A 21064-nucleotide genomic window follows, 5' to 3' on the forward strand; every position below is an offset into this window, starting at 1 on the left:
CCCCGCCAATTTACATGAGTGAGGTTATGTAACCCCCGAGCTTCATTCAGTCCTGCTGACAGGACCTGGGTGGAAGCCACCTTGTCTGCCTCTGCATTGCCTTGGGATAAAAGCCCAGGCAATCCTTGGTGCCCCCTAAGATGCTGTAAGAAGATAGGGGCTTCTCTCTCTCTCTGTGGAGTGTACGAGTCTGAATACTGTCAGAAAACAAAGGCCGTGAGTTCCTTGAATTGAGCTGCTTTTTGGTTTTTTCACATCTGCCCCTGGGTATACTATCACTGCAGCTCCAAATCTGCCCCCGTCATTGAAAACATTATAGGCTTTTACTAACAGCTCCTTGACAAAGAGCCGGGGAGCATCCCAACAGAGGGTGCAAAAAGAGGTCATACCATTTAATATATATAGGGCTAGGAAGGACTGCTTTGGTGAGGTCCAGCCAATCCTTTGTAGTACACTGCTGATGAGCCAAGCCTTGGAGGAGAGTATCTACCCAGGGTGATCCCAGGCCATCCTCAGCCACCACCTTTTTAAATTCCTTTAAATTCTTCTCCTCCCAGGGATACCAGGGGTCAGGGCGCGTGCCTCCTGGGTTTACATTAATAGGATACGCTTCCACCTGTGGCCTCACAGAAGCCTCCTGAGCGGGGCCAGAATCCTGGAAATGGGGACAGTTGTCATGGGTTTCAGGAAGCCCTGAAGCTGGGCCAAGGCACGCCCGAGGTGGTGCTTATTACTTTGGCTGCTTTTGGTTCCACTTCTGTTGTATTTCTGCATTCTTCCTCAAACCCTTCCCATGATTCCCATGCCGGGGTTTCTGAAGGCTCATCAGGAGGTGGCACTGAGGGCTTAGGGCTCTCGGGCTGAAAGCATGCCTTTAAGGCCAAAATAATAGGGTAGAACTCCAGTGGCAGATCAACCCCCAATTGATCCTCCCTTTGTTGAGCTAGACTTTCCACATGTTCCCATGTATCCCCAGTAAAAACATTAGCCCCAAGTAGCCAGGGAGCCAAATGAATCGTCTCTGCCCAAACCTTTTGAGCTATGGGATCTGACAAATCTAATCACCTCCTTTTAAGCATATCTCTCAGCCCTTTGAGCGCTGGATTTTCAAACTTAAAAATTGCGTTACCCATATTTAGGGTCTTGCTTACCCCGAACCTCCTTGATTGACCCCAATCTGTTTTTTCTTCTTTCTTACTTTTTTCTTTTCTTCTTTTCACCTTTCTTCGAGCACCACGTTGAGCGCCAGTTGCCGGGGGTTCAAACCAGCGATCCCTGGGGAGGTGATGATTGGGGATGATTAAGCATGCCGTTCGCCAGCCCATGCTGCCCCCATTACCCGGGGACACTCAGATGCAACGGGGAGCCTAGTCAAGCAGGGACTCATTTATTGCAGGTGTTACAGAGCTTATAAAGGCACCTGGAACTCCCCCCCCCCCAGGGTGTATCTTAAGGATGGTCACGTGCTGATCATGCACTCCTCAGCAGTGTGGAAGCATTCTTTAGACTTTCAAAGCAAGCCAGGCTGCACCCCCAGTAACTTCCTTTCGGACCTATGCAAGGTGGGGCCTTTAGGTCCCCACAGAGTATTTCATGCATAAGTAATGTATTTACATCATTTCTACCCTTCCATTTCCCCTCCAGCTCTTCCTGTGTTCCCCCACTCCCTTTGAACTTTGTGACCTCTCATTATTGTTGTTATATATACATATATACCCGTATGTATGTCTCGATTACCTGTAGCTCCTTATCTGCAGGTGCAACCTTGGGACATTTTCCCCATCCACATTGGGATATTAACTAGTGGCTTCATTATACAAGTCTTGTTTAGGCAATCATTGATATTTCATGGGTATAGCTTCCCATGTCATGCTAGATAGTGAAAGTACCAAGCAACAGGCTTCCTGGACCTCTGGCTCTTGCAATCATTCTGCCCTTTCTTCTGTTATGTTCCCTGAGCCTTAGGTATAGGGATTGCATTATAGATGTGTGAGTTGAGGCTGGGATCCCCATGGTCAGTTATCCTGTGCATTTTGACCAGTTGTGGGACTTTGTAATTGTTCAGAAACAAGCTTCTTTGATGAGTGATGAGAGCTACATTGATAAGACTACTCTGGAGCAACAGCTGCAGAGACCCTGGGTGTGAGGGGAAGGTGGCAGGAGATCTAGCAATTCTGTAGGAAGAATTTCCTTGAATTCGTCTTAGCTGCTTTGTTCATTCTCATGGGCATAGAAATCTATTTGGCTGTCATTGCTTAGTCTTCTGCTGGCCTGGGACTGGTCAACATGATTGTACTTTCCTTCTGTGGTCCTCATGGGACAAGTTGCATTTTCCTCAAGGCTCTGGCAATTTCATTTTGCCTGCCAACTTAGTAGTGTAAATCTGCTCTGCTTGTTGAGGACTGGGGCCATTTGCTGCCAAGTTGTTGAGATTGTTTTTAATTCCTCTTTGGTCCCAGAGTAAGTGGATCATTCTGTGCCCTGCTGTTGGCATAGGATATGGCCAAGATCAGGCTTCCCCCCACCTCCACCTCATGTATTCCACCATACATTTTAAATCCTATCCAGTCAAGCATTTGTACCCAGATCTCTGTTGGTACAAATTCATCCACTGGAGTCTAGTTAGCCTATCTAGAGATCGTAAGTAAGGTCTGTTCTCCCTCACCCAGTAGTAATCATTCTCCAACAGTTCCCGGACCAGGACCTTCTCACTACCCATTTTCCTCACTCTGGGCTCTTGTCTGATTGTGTTGGCATGGGTCTTGTGCTCAATACCACCACTGCTGCAAGTTCACATGTGCAAGCTTCCAGTGTCCTGAAAGCCTCTGTTTCCCTATGTTCATGGACCAACCCTGGCTCTTACAGTCTTTCTGACCTCTCTTCTGCAATGGTCTCTGAGCCATGGGTAGAGGAGGTTTAATATAGGAGTCCTATCCAGGGACACACACTCTGCAGTCTCTTATTCTCTAAAACTTAACCAATTGTGGCCGCCACCTATGTGTATCACACTGTGTTGTAGAAGAAAGCTTTGCTGGTGAGAGTTGAGGGCTGCACTAATTTTCTCCCTGTTCTGCCATGTTCTATGAGCCTTAGGTGTAGAGGTTCTACTGTTGATATGTCTCTTAGGACTGGACATCTCTCAAACATATATTCTCTGTGTGTGACCAGCTGTGGAACTCTGCAGTAGCCTCCATCTGTTGCAAAAAGAAGCTTCTTTGATGAGTGGTGTTGGTATACTTGTCTGTAAATATAAAGATCCATATTTAGTATATGGTAAGAAATTTCATTTATCTAAAGATATGACAGAGATAGGGTTTTCTCTAGAATCTATGACTTCTCCAGCCATATGTATTTGGCTGTGTTTACAGTGCCACCCATGAGTTCCATTGAGAGGGCTTTAAGTCCAATTAGATAACTGTTAATTACCCCTCAGATAACAGTGTTACTACTGCATCTATAGAGGTATTTTGCTGTGCTAGTAGTTAAAGTTATTAGGCTTTAGGACTAGGCTGGACCAGTGATTGATTTTCTCCCTTAGCAGATTGCATAGTATCCTTTAGAACTATGAGAGCTAAACATCAAGTAGAAGGCTTCCAGATCAGTTCCTGCTCCTTTGCTCCAAGTCCTGTGTCCAAAGTATGTTCTGTCTTCAGCAGTAGGGGCTTATCTTCCAGTTCTGGGAGACAACCAAGAGCTCTGGCAATTGCCTGTATTATTTTGGGAGTCTCTTGGACTGTTCTCACCAACCACTCAAAAGGAAGTCTCTCCTGTCTGGCACTGTGTTCCTTGCCATACAGCCCTCAGGTATACATATGCACTAATGTTCAGACACTGAACCCCCTGAGAAATGCTCAAGTTATCTTTTTAAAATGTTTAAATTTTAATTTGTCTGAAGTAGTTTGTTAGAACTCTGACTGGAGGATTTTATAATATAGCAATGATGAAATAATGAAAAACTGTAAAAATTCCTTTATAATTAACTCATCTGTTACACATGTTAACTAATGGTTATTTTATCAACTTTATCAAGACTAAGAGAATATTGACTATTTCAAAGAAAATTGTTGCTTACATTTAATAAAAATGCCTTTTAGAAAGTCATAAAAAGTGATTTTCTTTAAAAAATGGAAGTGTACCAGTGCTTTTCCTCATTTTATAATTTATTTCATTAAACATAAATTATATTTGTGTGAGCAAAAGGAATAACAACAACAATAATAATAAAAGTAAAAGCAAAAGGGCCAGGTGTGGTGGCACATACCTTTAATCCCAGTACTCTGGTGGCAGAGGCAGGTGGATTTCTGTGAGATAGAGGCCAGCCTGGTCTACAGAGTGAGTCCCAGGCAGCTGGGGCTACAGGAAGACCCTATCTCAGAAAACCAACAAGCCAACAAAACAAAACAAACAATCTCCCTCCCAAATAAGCCCCTCATTCAAAATCCAAGGTATAGTGTCAAATTTCTCCATGCAGACGTCTGTGTGTCCTGAATATCTGTACGTACCATACATACAGTCAGACTGTAGTACTTAGAAGTAGCCTTCTTCTTCATGATTTTTTTCTGTTTTGAAAGGGCCCAACTGTTCAGACTGGAAGCAGCCTATGTACCTGGGATTTGAAAAAGATGTCTTTAAAACGATAGCAGATTACTATGGCCATCTGAAGGAGCCGTTACTTACATTTCATCTTTTTGATGCTTTTGTCAGTGTGTTAGGTAAGTATATAATGAACATAGATCTACATTATTGATACTGAATTATTTCTTTTTTCCTTGTCCTGAGAGTTCCATTAGCAGAATTTCAGATCATTCAAAAAAATTTTTCATATCTCATTTTAAATGTATTTTTATTATCTTATCCTTTGTTCATTTGTTATTTTGTTAGTATATATTAATTATACATAGAAATAGATCTATTATTCTGACATTTTCATACAGGTATATAATGCATTTTGATCATATTCACCCCTCCCAATATTCTCTCTTGCCCCCTCCCACTCCTGCTGGTTCCTTTCTTCTTCCTAGCTGGTCCACTTCTTTCATGTCTTTGTGTGTGCATGTCCTAATGAGTTTCACTAGGGTTGCTTACCAGAGCATGGCTGAAAGGTTATTTATAGGAGCATGGTCACCTTACCAGTGATCTACACCCTTGAAGAAAATGTCTCCTCCTCCTCCAGCAACCTTTAACTGCCAATATCCTTTCAAGGAGGGATGGAGCCTCGTGACCCTCTCCCTCCAGCAATCTTTTTTTTTAAAAATTATGATGTCATTTATTGGCACAAAAGTTATTCAAATACAACATGGTGTCTAGACATGGCTCCCCAGTAGTCTTTAACTATGTAAATCTTTATCCACAATGGAATATTGATGAGCCCTCTCTTGTGCCTGTTTTCTGCAAGTCACCATACTGGCTGTGAGTTCATGAGTTGCAATAGCATGTCATGCCTGGAAGACAGCTTTATATAACATTCCTCCTCTTCCTCTGGCTCTTACATTCTTTCTGCCTCCTCTTCTGTGATGTTCCCTAAGCCTTGGAGGGGGTGATATAGATGTAGCATTTATGGCTGAACATTCAGTAGTCACTTATTGTCAACACTTTGACCAGTTATAAGCCTCTACAGTAACCACCACCCACTGAAAAAGAAGCCTCTCTGACCAAAACTGACAGCAGCACTAATCTATAGCTATAAACATAAATATTAGAAGGCAGTCAATGTAACATGTCCATTTAGCAAAACAATAGTAATTGTTTTAAAAGCGTCTCTATTAGTGCTTATGACCTCCCAAGCCATGTTTTGACCAGGTTTACAGTACCAGGCGTGAATTCCCTCCTGTGGAACTGGGCCTCAAACCCAATCAGAAAGTGGTTGATTACCCCTGTTACAATCATGCCACTGTTGTACCAGTGGGCACATCTTGCCTTTCAGTTCAGAAGTGTAGCATGCAGGGGCCACAGCTGGGTAAGACTGTTGATGACTTTTCTCCCCTAGCAGCCTGTATAGTACCTTCCCACATAGTGAAAGGTAGCAACCTGGTCATTTTCTAAATGAAAATGGATACTATATTAATTCTTGCTGCGTGAAAAGCATAATGGAAAATAGTTAAGCTGAATCATAAAATGCAAAGGACCAGCAGGTTCTATTTCTTAAGAAAGAATAGAGCATTGAATATCATTTTTATGTTAAGAGTATAACTTTATTGATAGAGAAGAATGTAGATTTGACATTTACTCTTCATGACTAAATCTATTACTCTGAATATGACTTCACGAGTAGGAGGTATATTGTCATTTAGAAATTAATTTCTTTTTATAGAAGAAACATTTTTCTAGGACTTTCTTATTTGAAACATGCAAAATAAATATAGTAACTTGTTCACGATGAACCTTGTTTCTATTCTTCAAGTAGAATTATACCTCAGAATGTACACTGTGAAGGACACATGGTAAAAGGGGATCCATATTGTTACTATTATTTCTTTTTTGGAAATCAGATTTTCCTTTTGGCTGTCATAATTGTTCAGTGAGTGTTGTTTTCTTGTCAAATTGCTTGTCGTGTGCATATCCTCCTTGGTTACAGCTCTCTCCTTCCGTCTTTACCTTTCTTACTTTCTTTGCATTTCTTTTCTTTCTCATTTCTGTCTTGCTTTTTGCAAAGTCTGGGTGCTGCCATAGCATCTTAAGAAAATGTCAGCCACATGTTAATAAGTTGCCTGAGCCCATAGCACTATACTTTAGATCAAACTTTTGTAAATTCTCTGATAATAACAAATAAAGTAACTATAAATCATGTATGTAGTGGTAACTACTTTAAAATTTCTTATTTTTTATTGTGTATGTGTATGTTTGTGCATGATGTATGTTAGTGCACATATGGAGGACAACCTTGTGGAGTTGTTTTTCTTTTTCCACATTTACATGGTTTCTGGGGATTGAACTCAGGTTGCCAGGTTTCCATAGTGAGTACTTTTACCCACTGAAGCACCTTGTGCAGACATTTTGACACTGGAGACAAATGAAGGACCTATTTAGTGTACTATGGAGTTTTGATACCCCTGGGTCTTTTTGGTATTTTATTTAGGCCCAGTTGGTCTCTTTTGTTATTTTTTTTTTTTCCCACTCAGCTCTTTATTGCTCAATCAGTATTCCAGTTCTCACTGACTTCTGTGATCCACTTCGAAGTTATCATGCTTGAGCAGTGGCTAGGGTCTTTTTAAAATTTAATACATATTTCATATTTTTTATTGAGTCTTTATAATTTCCTACAATAGTCCTTAATCAAATTTAGACCCCTTCCCCCATCCATACCCCCCTTATCTTCCCTCCAGATCTCATGAATTCCACCATACATGTTAAGTCCTATCCCAAAACAATTTGTACCCAAATGTCCTTCAGTATAAATTTGTCCATTGGAGTCTATCTAGAGATCAGCCCATCTAGAGATCATATGTAAGGTGTACTCTCCCTCATCCAGCAGCAATCAGTCTCCAATAGTTCTCAGTCTAGTGCTGCCCATCACCCATTTCTCTCCTCCCCTTTGGGCCCTTGTTTAATTGAGTTGCATGGGTCCTGTGCTCGATACCACCATTGTCACAAGTTTACATGTGAAAGCTTCCAGTGGTCTGAAAAATCTCAGCTTCTGTGTGTTCATGAACCAGCCCTGGCTCTTAAAATCTTTCTGCTCCTTCTACAATGGTCACTGAGCCACAGGTCAGTGAGGTTTCATATAGGACCTATCCTATGTTCTGCAGTCTCTTATTCTTTAAAACTTGGCCAGTTGTGGCCTTCTGTGTATATCACATTCTGTTGTATAGGAAGCTTTACTGGTGAGAGTTGAGGAATACATTAGTTTCCTCTCTACCCACATGTTCTGCTATGTTCCATGAGCCTTAGCTATAGAGGTTCAACTGTAGATGTGTCACCTAGTACTGGGCACCTCTCAGACGTATGTTCTCTGTGTGTGCTGGGATCACAGGCATGTGCCAGCACCCCAGGTCTATTATGGGCTTTTGAGACTATTGGGTCTTCTTGGTGTTTGTTTTCAGCCAACATTGACTGGAGGCTCATGGACTAAGTAGTGAGTTGATTCCCATTACAACACTTCAGTGCTTTCATACCGCTGTCGAGTAGAGTTCTAAAGACGGGATTAAAAATCACTTCTTACATTTTCTTTTCATTTTTTATTTTTTAAAAATATCTTATTTTTATTTTATGTATATGAATGTATTTCCTACATGTATGTGGGTATACTCAGGTTATGTAATGCCCATGGAGATCAGAAGAGGGTGTTGGATCCCCTGGAACTGGGGTTACAGGTGGTTGTTAGCTGCCATGTGGGTGCTAGGAACTGAACCCAGGTCCTCTGCAAGAGCACCCAGTGCTCTTAACTGCTGAGACATCTCTTCAGCCCCTCGTTTTCCATTTTTTATAATATTCTATAGTCAAGCTGTTTGATTTGGAAACAGAAGAACTGGAGTTTTTGAAAACAGAAATTCCTATTAGAATCCATCTTGTTTTTTATATAATTGGTCTGTCTTCATGATTGTTTATTTTGATCTCAGCAAGGATGTAAAACTGGCTGTATTCCAAATTGATATTGGAGTTAGTTACCCTCTAAAATATAAAGGATTTGAGCTAGAGAATGGTTAGGAGAATTAGGAAATTTATTACCTTTGGGTATCAGCCAAAAAGGACAGTTGCATGTTGCATATTAATCTGACCATGGTGCCAGTCCTTCCCAAGTGAATATGTTTGAGACACTCTTCATTGAAAACCATTTTCTATGTCTTCATGTAGGGAAAGAATATAATTTGTTTACATGATTAATAAAGAGTAATACAGAGTCTGTGGATAAAAGGAAATATCTAGATATGTAGGTTAAATTCTAGTAGAGTTTTCTCATCTCTTAAACTTGGGCTTTCATTAAAATAGCATGGTGCTTTGATTGAAATAGGATGTTTTCTTTTACTTTCAGTCTACTTTGTGTAGCAGCTAAAATTTGGTACAGTGTCTTCAATGGAAGTGATTTTGAGTTAATATCCTTCTTTTGAGGTTTATTTACTTTTCTGGTTTGAGTAGGATGGACCTTGCTACTGGTGCTGGCACCATGACAGCTGTTGGTTATCATTGATGCATGAAACTGGGTATCAAAGTCCACTTAAAAAGTTTCAAAGAGAAGATGTAGGTGTGGTGGCCCAAGCCTGTAATCCCAGCATAGGAGGTTGAATCTAAAAGATCATATTCCCAAGGTCAGTCTGGGTTACATAGCAAGGAATTGTCTCTGGAATCAAACAACATTAAAAACAAAACAAAACAAAACAAAAAAAGGAAAAACATGTTTGGAGATATAAGGCTTATATTTTACTAACAGTTAACTTACTTAATTTGGTTTAGCATTCTGACCAAACCAACTGTCCATAATTGATCCTTGATTCACAAGATGAGTGTGTTTGACTCTCCATTGTTGTGAACAAGGTAGAATGTCATCTTTTACTCATACTAAACCCCCACCCCAGGGTCCATTGAGCTGTGAAGTATTTGGTAATTTGCATATTGGGGTAAAGAAGGAGATGAGTGTGGGGAAGAGAGCTTTGGAAGCTGAGTGACCATACTCTTGGTCTGTGCTAAGCTTCCTTATGTAAGTATGCCATAAGTATATCTAGTTTGAACTGTGTGTTTAAGATTTCCAAGAAACAGGACATTCATGTACAAATTCATATTTATGGCTCTTTTAGACAGAAAGATGGGGGTATCTAGCAGTCTGGGCCTTATTTTTGGTGACACAAGCTGTTACAGCTGTGTAGTGCCTTTGGAGGCAAATGTTTCAGGGACGTGGACTCCAGCTTGCTAAGTTACCAGTGTATTCCGTTGTTTCTCAGGCTGAGGCTAATTGGCTTGATTCTTTGTTCTTTTACTTACTTCATTTGTGTGCTCCTGTAGACAGTGCAGCTTGTGACTCCTGGTTTACATGCTAGTGGACAGGAAGGCTGAGGTGATAGCTCTTTGTTATTTGTTACTTTCTTCTAACTGTTAAATCTAGGAAGTGACATCATTCACTAGAGTCGTTATGTACTGGGTCATCTGACTCAGTAGTCTACAGGGTCTCTGTGTGTGTGCGTGCGTGCATGCATGTGTGCGTGTGTGTGTGTGTGTGTGTGTGTGTGTGTGTGTGTGTATGTGGTGTCTGTTTAGTCTAGACTATTCAAAGGCTAGGTATCTCAGTCACTGGGTCTTTTGTCAGGTGACTTGCAGGAGACTCTGTAGAGCAGTACACCATCTTTATCTTGTTACCTTTCTGTCCTTAACATTCTTCAAGCAACCTCGGGTCCTATCCAGTATCACCTGTTTTCTCAAAGAGTACCTAGTTGTGCTTGTGCAGAGAGAGGGCTCTTGCTCCTGTAGTTCCAAAATTCTTGGTGGTGGTGTCTGCTTTCTGGACCCAGGACTTGGGGCTAGGGTTTCTGAAGATGCAGATGGGTCAAGATGTTGAATTATCCTGTAGATGTAATGACTGCTGTTCTCTGACAATTGTTAGAGCAAAGTGGAGTTAGATGATCCTTAAAAGTGGCAGTTTAGGGAAATGTCTAGGTTTTCCTTGACTATAACTAATATATAAGCTATTTATATCAATGATCACTAAGATCAGTGACAAAACTTTTGAAAAAAAACCTAAGATTTTTCTAGATTTTTTTTCTAAGATTTTTCTAGACTTTTCTAATTTTTCTATTTCAGCAAGATAAGGATAAAATTTATTTTAAAAATTCAGTATAAAATATGCCTCATCTTTGATATTTGGGTGAGTGAAGGGCATTCTAATCAGAAAAGCCAGAGGAATTGTAGAAGTGCTGTATTTGAAACTCATGCATGAGAGGGCATCATCTTGACACAGTGAGCCGTTCCCTACTTTAAACAAAGAAACAACCTCTCTCCCTCGCTTGTCTTTTTTTTTTATATATATATTTTATGTGTATGACTGTGTTACCTGCATGTATGTAAGTGCATACATGTTGTGCAATGCCCATGATCAGAAGAGGGTGTCATATTCTCCTAGAAGTGCAGTTACAGTTGGTTGTTGGACACCATGTGGGTGCTGGAAATCAACCTGAGTCCTCTGTAAGAGCAGCCAGTGCTCTTAACTGCTGAGCCATCTCTCCAGCCCCTGCTCTGTCTTTCTGTAAGCAGGACGTTCTTGCCAATTGTAGTTTGAATTCTTTGATTTTTGGCTTAGTATATTCTTTTTTCCCCTTTTAAATTTTTTCAGCAAAACCAAAACTTTGGCTTTTTTTTTTTTTTTTCCCTAGTCATTCTTAAGTCTCTCCTCTTGTTCAACAGACATGAATCTCTTGGCCTTTCTGGGACCTCCAGGCTCTCCTAAGAGTCTTTATAGTTCAGTCTTTTTTGAGCAAGTCCAAAAATAGTTTCCTATACCAGTATGCAACTGATTTTTTCTTTAACAGAGAAATTAAGAGGAGGATAATATTTTCTGTAAGTGATACTAGAACAATGGGAAAAAGGGAACCTTTGTATTCTCTTCATCCCATGTTCAAACTTCACCTTAGAGTGGGTCATAGACTCAAACTTAACAAATAAAACTAAAACCCTCAAAAGAAAATTTAGGAGAGAATTCTTGCAATCTTGGGTAGCCAAAGATACCATAACATACAGAAAGAATCAACAATAAATAAAACTTCAACCAAATTGATTTCATTAAAATTAGAAACGTCTCCTGTTTGAGACTCCATTAGGAAATGTCAAAAGAGGGGTAAGGAGACTAGGCTTCTTGCCTGAGAATGGTAGATTATTCTGCTATGCCCCCAAATCTTCATCTACCAGCAGTGTTGTCTCATTTTGTTGAGCTACTGATGCCCCTGCATAAGGACAGGTACCACAGTGTGGGACAGCTCAAACCTTTGTCCCCTGCCAGCTGGCCTGAACAGCTCCAGGGTAGAGCTGCCCATAAATAGCAGCAGTGATAACTAGGATGGCAGTGGGAAAGATGTGGGGATGGAACATGTACGTACCACATTCAATGGAGACATGCCCAGTGTGAATAGGGATAGACCATTTCCAGAGGCGGTTTTTACTGTGACAGCCCTTCTTCTCAGAAAGATGGGCAGGTCATGGGTGATGTTGAGATGCATACCAACAAGGCCCATGGCTCTCAGTCAGAAGTTGTAGAGGAGAGAAAGAAGTTGAGGCTTAGAAGAAAAGTGCAGACTGGCCATTTCAGGTCTAGTAGGCCTGGAAAATGTTCCTCTCAAAAAGTTCCTGAGAATGTATGTTGTCAGATACACTCAGCATACTCTGTCTCTCAGAATGAAGAAAAGAAAAGGGCCTTCTCTCTCTGCAGAGTTTCTGAGTGGGTTCGTCCCATCTCTCTTCTTTTCTCACATTCTGGCTTTGGGGCTTAACATCTGTATTAGAAAATAACTAAGTAAAGTTTACCAACACCTACTGATGGAAGGAAAAATTCTTGGAAATGTGTGTAGATATTGCTGCAGTAGTTTGTTTTGAACCTGAGATAATCCAACATACTACCCTAGTTTTACATGTCTGTTTTAACTAATTTTCAAAGTCTGTGCTTTATTCAAACTCTGTTGAGGCATTTCATTAGCTTTGTTCCCCTTCTGGCCTGTAAGTCATGTTAGAATTTATGAACAGAATTTTCTTTTCCACAAGCACCACCAACAGATTATATTTGTCAACAATGGTGTTGTCTCTTCTTAGAACCACCAGAATTATACCTGTTGTTCATACTCTGGCCATGTAACCGCCATCTGTCTGCAAAACAAGGTCAGGTCAGCAATGATAGCATAAATACATTGTTGTTTAATTTTTGTTTTCTAAGACAAAGGCGTTTCCGTATGCTTGAATTTATAGTTATTAAAATTTAAGCAAAAACGATAAAAACGTAAGACATAAGAAAATGTCCTGCCCAATAAGAATATATTTTAAAGTGATATATACCATTAAGAAAATGAAAAGGCCGGGTGTGGTGGTGCACGCCTTTAATCCCAGCACTCAGGAGGCAAAGGCAGGCGGATCTCTGTGAGTTCAAGGCCAGCCTGGTCTACCTAGTGAGTTCCAGGACAGCTGGGGCTACAGGGAGACCCTGTCTCAAAAAGACCAAAAAAAGAAAAGAAAAAGAAAGTAGAATAACACACTCATATTGTATATCTGAGAAGTATTTGAAGCCAGATGTTATAGTTAATCTTGACTGTCAAATTGGTGAGATTTAGACTCACCATGGAAACAAGTTTCTGTCTGTGAGGGATTATCTAGTTGAGGGTAATTGAGTTGAGAAGACCTATCCTATGAGCAGGACCATTCTGGTCCCAGGCTGAATAAAAAGGAGAAAGTGAACTGAGCACAGCCATTTATGTCTCTGCTTCCTGAGGACACTGTGACCAGTTGACTCAAGTTCCCACTGCACCACCTCCACCTCCAGTGATGGGACTGTGAACCACCAATGTAAACCCTTTCTTCCTTAAGTTGCTCATATCAGGCGTTTTGTCATAGTGATGTATAAAGGTACTAATACACTAGACTATATACAGAACTCTTCAGTAATGAGACAATTAATACAAATAAAGGGCAAGGACTTTTAATGGACATTATACAAAGAGAGATGATTTCCTAATAAGCACACAAAACGATGTTCGCATCATTAATCCTTTGGAAAATGTAATTAAAGTCACAGTGAAGTTCTACTATGTATGTACTAGAATTGCTAAAATCAAAGTAACTGACAGTACTAAGTTTTGGTGATGAAGTAGAGCTAGTTTCGATTTTTAATTGCATTCATTCATTCATGTGTGTGTGTGTGTGTGTGTTTGTGTGTGTGTGTGTGTGTGTGTGCGTGTGTGTGTGTGTGCGTGCACGCACATGCATATCACAGCATGCATGTGGAGGTCAGAAGACCAAAAACTTTTAGTCTTTGGTTCTTGCCCTCCCTCATGTGGATCCTAGGAATTGAACTCAGATCATTAGGCTTGGTGGCAAGCACCTTTACCTGTTGTGCCATCTCACTTGACCTAGAGCTAGTCTTTATTATTTGTTGCCACTTAACTATACAATAGCATTCCTGAACTTTCTAGTCCTATCTAACTTCTACTTAGTACACATTGATCAACCCCCTACCGTTTTGCTTGGCCTGTGGCATGTACCATTTTGCTCTCCTCTTCTATGAGATGAACTTTTTTTAAGATTCTGTGTATAATTGAGATCATGAGGCTCTTGCCTTTCTATTCCTAGTTTACTTTATATAACATAATAATCTCCTTTGGACATGGAGGCTCATGCCTGTCACTCCAGAATTGGAAGGTTGAGGCAGGAGGATTGCTGTGGGTTTGAGGCCAGCCTATGCTACATAGGGTATTCCAGGTCATTCTGGGCAAGACCTGTCTCAAACATATCAATAAACAAACAAAGCCTAATGATCTCTAGATTCATTAATGTTGTTGCAAATTATATGGATTTCATTCATCTTGTGGCCACATGATAGCCCTGTGTGTGTGTGTAATTTTTTTTATCTGTTTATCCATTTATGAGCATTTAGCTTATTTCTATTTCTCAGCTATTGTGAATAGTGCTACAATAGACATATAGTGAAGGTGTAGGGTCCTGATTTCCCCTACAAGAACATTTCACCAATAATCTAACATCCTTCTACTAGATCCCACACCCTAAAAAAGATTCTACCACTTGTCAGCAGAACCACAGGCTGGGAAATAAGCCTTTGGAAGACGCTCAGAGGCCCAAACCACAGCATGCGGTTTGCATAGACTCTCCCAATTTGTAGGTTGCCTGTGCATTCTGCTTGCTGCTTCCTTTGCTGTGTGGGAGCACAGCAAAGGAAGTTTAATGGATCCCACTTGCCTGTTTTGGCTTTTGTTTCTTGTGCTTTTGGAGGTCTTATTAAAAATCATTGTCTATTCCAATGTCCTGAAGCACCCCCATCTTTTGTTTTAGAAATTTAATAGTGTCAGATCTTACATTTAAGTTTCTGTCCATTTGGAGGAGGAGGGATCTAGTTTTACTCTTCTGTATGTGGCTGTCCAGTCTCCAGCACTGTTGGATCATCTGTCCTTGTTTCTGTATGTGTTCTTAGCACTTTTGTTGAGAACCAGTTGGCTGCGAGGGCATGGCTCTATTCTGTTCCATTTGTCTGTGTGTCTGTTTTTATGCTAATACTATGCTACTTTACTACTGTTTACTGTAGTTTTCTCTAGTATGCTTTGAAGTCAGGTAGTGTAATCTTGGTTCGTTTTGCACAGCCATGTTGAATAAAAGTGGTGGAAGTAGGCATCCTTGTCTGGTTTCAGGCTTAGAGAAGCTTCCAGTTTTCCCCATTAGTATAATGGTATCTCTTTCTCTTTTTAATAAAGTGCTTTTTAAAGTTTTCTTTCCTTCTTTCTTTTCTTTTTTTCTTTCTGTATTTTGTTTTCTTTCAGAGAGAGAGAGAGACAGAGAGAGAGAGAGAGAGAGAGAGAGAGAGAGAGAGAGAAAGTGGGTGCGTATGTCATGGCATGTGTATGAAGACCAAAGGACAATTTTAGGGAGTCAGTTCTCTCCTTCCACCTTGTTTCTGATGCAGAGTCTCATTTATGTGCTGTATACTTCAGACTAGCTAGCCTGTGAGCTTCTGGGTGGTTCTTCTCCGCTCCCATTGCACTGTGGGAGTGCTTACAGAGGGCATCTGGCTTTTTGCATGGGTTCCAGGGATTGAACTCCGGTCATGAGGCTTGTGTGGCAAGCTCTTTTAGTCACTGAGCCATCTCCCATCCATTTCTTATTGTAAATGGCCCTTAGTATGTTAGGGTGTGGTCCTTCTATTCCTAATTTGTTCAGTCATTTTATCATGAAAGGATGGTGAATATTATCAGATGTCTTCTGAATTTGGGATGATTACAGTTGTCCTTCATTCTGTTGTGATGTATTATATATTGTTATATTCTTGATAGCTTTGTAAGTTCTTGGGTTTAGGTTTTAGTGCCAGATGAACTGCTCCTGATTCAGTGGGAAAGCACTGTGAATATGTCGCTCTGTCTATATGGTTGTGGACAGAAGGGGAAATGGCTGTGTTTATTCCACATCTCATCCCTGGTTGATGGTTTGCATTTTCTGTGCTAATTTGTGAGTCACAGTGTATCTGTATTGTACCTGGCCAGGCATAGTTGAATCTGTGAAACTATTTTATATGATTTTAATAATATGTATTTGTGAAGATGCAAACATACAGAGTGGAGCAGACTGCTTTAAAAGAAACATCTCTTTTGAATCAGGTTTGTTACAGAAAGAGAAAATGGCAATTGAAGCATTTCAGATTTGTTGTCTCCTTCTGCCTCCTGAAAATAGGAGAAAGTTACAGCTGTTGATGAGGATGATGGCAAGGATCTGCTTAAACGAAGAGATGCCACCACTGTGTGATGGCTTTGGCACCCGGACACTGGTAGGTTGATTGTTAGCATGTATTGTGACTTGTGTTTTCAGACTGAAACCTGACTGAGTCAGCTTTCCTATTCTGGACAGTCAGAGGAAAGTGCAAGGGAGACCTGAAGAGCGAGGAGGCCAGCCATCACAGATTGATATTGTACTTTTGGTGTAAGGACTTTGAAGAACATAATGGAAAGTAAAGAGGGAGCCAAAAGCAGGCTGCTGTCATGTGGAGATAGCTGCTCTAGCCGTTCTTACCATTTGATTGATGGATACCTACTGTCAGCACAAAGAGAACGAAGGTGGACAGACAGAATCAGAAAACCACATTCTCTCCAATGGCAGCACAGAAACACTGCAAAGCCTTGGTTAGCCTATCAAGAGAGATGCCGCATATATAGCAGATTAAAGAGAGAGGAAGTACAGCTAGACTAGGGAGAAGAGAGCCTGCATCTCGTGCTGTGGCCCAAGGGTCCATGAATGATAATATTTCTTAGTTTTGCCTAAAAATACTTGCTAAATTTTGGTTTCTACTTTGTAATGTCAGCATGTGGCTTTCCTTACACTGATTTTTAGAAAAAAACATTTTTTCTTTGTTTTTGAAACAGGGTCTCCCTATAGCCCCAGCTGATCTTGAGCTCACTATGTAGACCAGGCTGGTCTTGCTCTCACAGAGATCCACTTGCCTCTGCCTCTCTAGTACTGGGATTAAAGTCATTCCTGGCATAGAAATTTTTATTTTTAATTGACAAAAATTTTATACATTTATGTACACAATGTGCTGTTTTGATATATGTATTCATTATAAACAAAGTTAATTCAAGGTGTTGGAGAGATGGTTCAGCCATTGAGAGCACTAGTGGCTTTTGTAGAGGATCCAGCACCCACATGGTTGTTAATAGCCATCTATAACTCCAGTTCCAGGAATGCAACTCCCTCTTCTGACCTCTGTGGGCATTGCACAACATAGGTGCACTTACATACATGCAGGCAATACACACATGCACATAAAGTAAAATAAAAATAATAAATTAAAAAAATTAATTCACACTAACATGTCCATCACCTATTTATTTAAAGTCAAAATTTTCAGCAGTATTGACACAAATAATACATTGTTATTAATTATGGTCATGGTTGCTGTGCAATAGGTTCTGAAAACTTACACCTAGGTGGAGCTTTGCACTCTTTAATCGGCATCTTCTCTTCCCCCAACCCCTTCTTCCCATGACTGATTGCTACTTAACATATTCTGCTTCTGTGAGCATGTGCTTTAAAACAGCATATGCTTAGAATGTACGTATGAACAAAATCTCCATTTTTCTCACAAAGGAATTTTGCAGCAAGATTGCTTCTCCAGTGCCATGCATGTTCTTCCCGTGTTCTTATAAGCTGCTGTTCACTTCCTGGGCATCCCCTGCCCCAGCTTTAGAGAAGCATAGGGTCAGATTGAGGGAGCATGCAGTGCATGGTGGGGTGACTTGTGATCCCTTTTTGAGCTAATGAAACTTTCTGAAAAGTGGAAGAAAACTTTGTTCTTCTTCCTACATCAATACATACATAAAAGTGTAAATTTTTGTGTATAATTTCAAGGCATTCATAGATCTGAAATCTATTGTCTCTAAGTGAAAATTTCTGCCTGTATCTTTCTGTACACATAAATTTGAGTGAAGATAAAGTGACATTTACAGTGTATTGATGAAAACTAGTCGTAGACAGTAGGTTTTGATATCAGATTGTTAACTAGAAAGAAAAGGAAAAAAGAAAATCCAGAGGGTAAAATTAAGAATGAAGTAGTCAAATGAATTCTATGGAAATTATATTATTTTATGTTAGTTATATACTTATATTTCTGGTTACCATAAAGAGTCTCATCACTTATTGTATAGCTTCTTTGTTCAAAGATGATTGTCAAATGCACATCTAAAATCTTTGGGAAAATAAGCTATCCAGGAAAAGATATAATGGTTGAAGTATACAGATTAAAAAAGAACAGTAATGAAATTGGGATATTATTTGACCAAATGACCATGAAGTACTTTGAAATTAAATGTGCTACAGGAGTCAACTCATGGTCCTCGTAATTTTCGGGGGAGGGGGTGTAGTTATGCATGCAAGTGTGCAGTTAGTTTTTGTCAACTTGACACAAACTAGAGTCACCTGGGAAGAAGGAACCTCAGTAGAAGAATTTCTCAGATCAGACTGGCCTGTGGCCATGTTTGTGAAGCATTTTCTTAATTGTAGTTGATGTGGAGGCCCCAGTCCCCTGGCAGTGCCAGTCCTGGGCAGGTGAGCCTTGGCTCTATAAGAAAGATAACCAAGCAAGCCAAAGAAAGCAAACCAATAAGCAGTGGTCTCCAGGGTCTCCACTTCAATACGTGCCTCTGGGTTCCTGCCTTGACTCCTTCAGTGATGGACTGTGACAAGGGAGTGTAAGCTAATATAAAGCCTTTCCCCACAACTTGGTTTTGGTCAGTGTTTTATCACAGCAGTGGAAAGCAAACTAGGATAGAAGGATATAAAACCTTACACAAAAGGAGGAATTTTAAACAATTCCTAAGATAAGTGTCTCTCTACTAGGTCTCTTAAATGGGAGATTCATATTTCCTTCTGCTGGCTGATGAGACAGCCAGATGCGACCAGGTGCCTGGTGGAATGGATGTACACCCTGTGCCTTGGGCCACTTCTCACAATCCTTCGCATTTGCCTTTTGTAAATTAGTTTGCACTCAGTTCAGGGAAGACAACAAAGCAATCACTTGCGTTTATTTTTACCCTCTCTCTGCCTTTTTTTTTTTTTTTTAAAGATGGTTCAGACATTTTCCCGGTGCATCTTGTGTTCTAAGGATGAAGTAGACTTGGATGAGTTACTAGCTGCTAGGTTGGTAACATTTCTGATGGACAATTACCAGGAGATTCTGAAAGTCCCTTTGGCCTTGCAGACCTCCATAGAGGAACGTGTGGCTCATCTGCGAAGAGTCCAGGTAAAGGAGGAGACATTATCAGTTCTATAAAATTGGTAGTGGGAACTCAAGTGTTTGCCAGGCTCCTTTGCTGGCATTTTGTAATAAGGATTAAGCGAATTAGTATGTACAAAGTGCTTACCTTAGTTTTGGCACATACTAAACACTGCAGGAGTTTGCTATTGTCATTGAAAACTCTATGGAGTGCATTTTGGTTTTATTATCTCAATCACTGCTATGTGCTTATCAATCTAATACATTAAAAAATTGGGACATATAAGTCATACATACTCAAAACTAGCAGAGGTACACTAAAATGTTCATTATATTCTTATCGTTTTTAAAAAATATCTTCTCTCCCTTCCTTCCTCTTTATCTCACACTTCTTTCTTTTTTCACAACTTAGTTTTTCTTCCTTAGCAATACAATGGAACAAATTCCATATCTTTAACGATTCTTGATTGATATTTGAGTGACCAAGAACACAGACTCTGGAATTCAGTGTTTGAGTTCATGACGTGTCCTTTATTTTCTGTGCCACCTGAGGCAAATTAAATAATGTTACTTCACTTCAACCTCTGCCCCAGTCTCTTTTTTCCTTATCTCTAAAGTGAGAATGACAGTTTATATTTTGTTTGGTATTGAATGTCTTAGTATATGTAAAGTACTTACAGTAATGCTTATCACACAGTAAACCTTTCATTACTAGTTGCTGTTGAGGTTGTTGTTGATATGTCATCATTGACAACATAGTATTCTATATTAGAGATACATCATAATTGACTTAAGAGTGATGCTTTGGGTTTAAATTTTAAATTTTTACTTTTTAAACTTTTTTGATCAGTCTTACAGTATAGACCAAGCTGACCTGAAACTTACTATGTTGTGCAGGCTGATCTTTAACTTGTGGCACTCCTCATGTCTCAGCTTTCTGAATACTGGGATTATAGACATGAGCCACTGAGTCCAATCAGTCTAAATATCTGATTGATATTTAGATTGTGTTTTTCTCTGTTTTGCAAGTAATACATTAGTAAATATTCTTATTGCTGGATTTCTGGGGAGAGACTTACCTGACCCACAATTATTTTCCAAGAGTAATTTCTTAGGTACGTCATTGCTGGGTCAGAGACCATAAATACATATTTTAGTTTTGATAGCATATTGCCAAGTTTACTTTTAGATTGGTTGTTTTAACTTACATTTGTGTCAGTGGCATAAGGAAGTAAGTGTTCATTTCACCTCTACTTTGGATATAATTACCCTATATGCATACCTGTGCCATCCTCATCGCTGAAAAAGATAATCTTATTGATGTTTTAGTTTAATATTTTTTCTCCCAGTTTTATGAGTCAAACTTTTGAAAAGTATAAATGAGAAGAAAAGCTTCATTGAATTTCTACAAGGAAAGGTTAGAGCAGTGACTGTTCTCTGGGTGCTTGCTGAGCTTGGACATTCTCACACACAGATCACAGCAGCTTAGCTCTGTGAACCCTTTGCTTTCGAAGATCAAAGCTGACCTATAATGATTAATTTAACTGCAGATAAACATTGCGGGGGTCTCTCCCTCTCTTCGCGGGTCATTGGCCACCGATCCACGAGGGCAGGGGGAGCAGAAGCAGCGAATGGAGTCAGGACGGCCAGTGAGCACTGACAGAAGAAAGCCCTTCCGGG

The 21064-nt window shown here is 40.1% G+C and overlaps 1 protein-coding gene across 1 annotated transcript in view; it reads left to right on the plus strand.

The window, feature by feature from the left end:
- The window catches only part of Depdc1b (DEP domain containing 1B), a 78751-nt gene that overhangs the window by 52204 nt on the left and 5483 nt on the right, over nt 1-21064 (plus strand). The window contains exons 7-9 of the mRNA XM_008821591.2: nt 4572-4712; nt 16278-16444; nt 19235-19411. Coding sequence (XP_008819813.1) covers nt 4572-4712; nt 16278-16444; nt 19235-19411 — 485 coding nt within the window. The remainder of the gene's footprint in view (nt 1-4571; nt 4713-16277; nt 16445-19234; nt 19412-21064) is intronic.

Source organism: Nannospalax galili, unplaced genomic scaffold (assembly GCF_000622305.1).
Source record: "Nannospalax galili isolate Female #2095 unplaced genomic scaffold, S.galili_v1.0 scaffold751, whole genome shotgun sequence".
NCBI lineage: Eukaryota > Metazoa > Chordata > Mammalia > Rodentia > Spalacidae > Nannospalax > Nannospalax galili.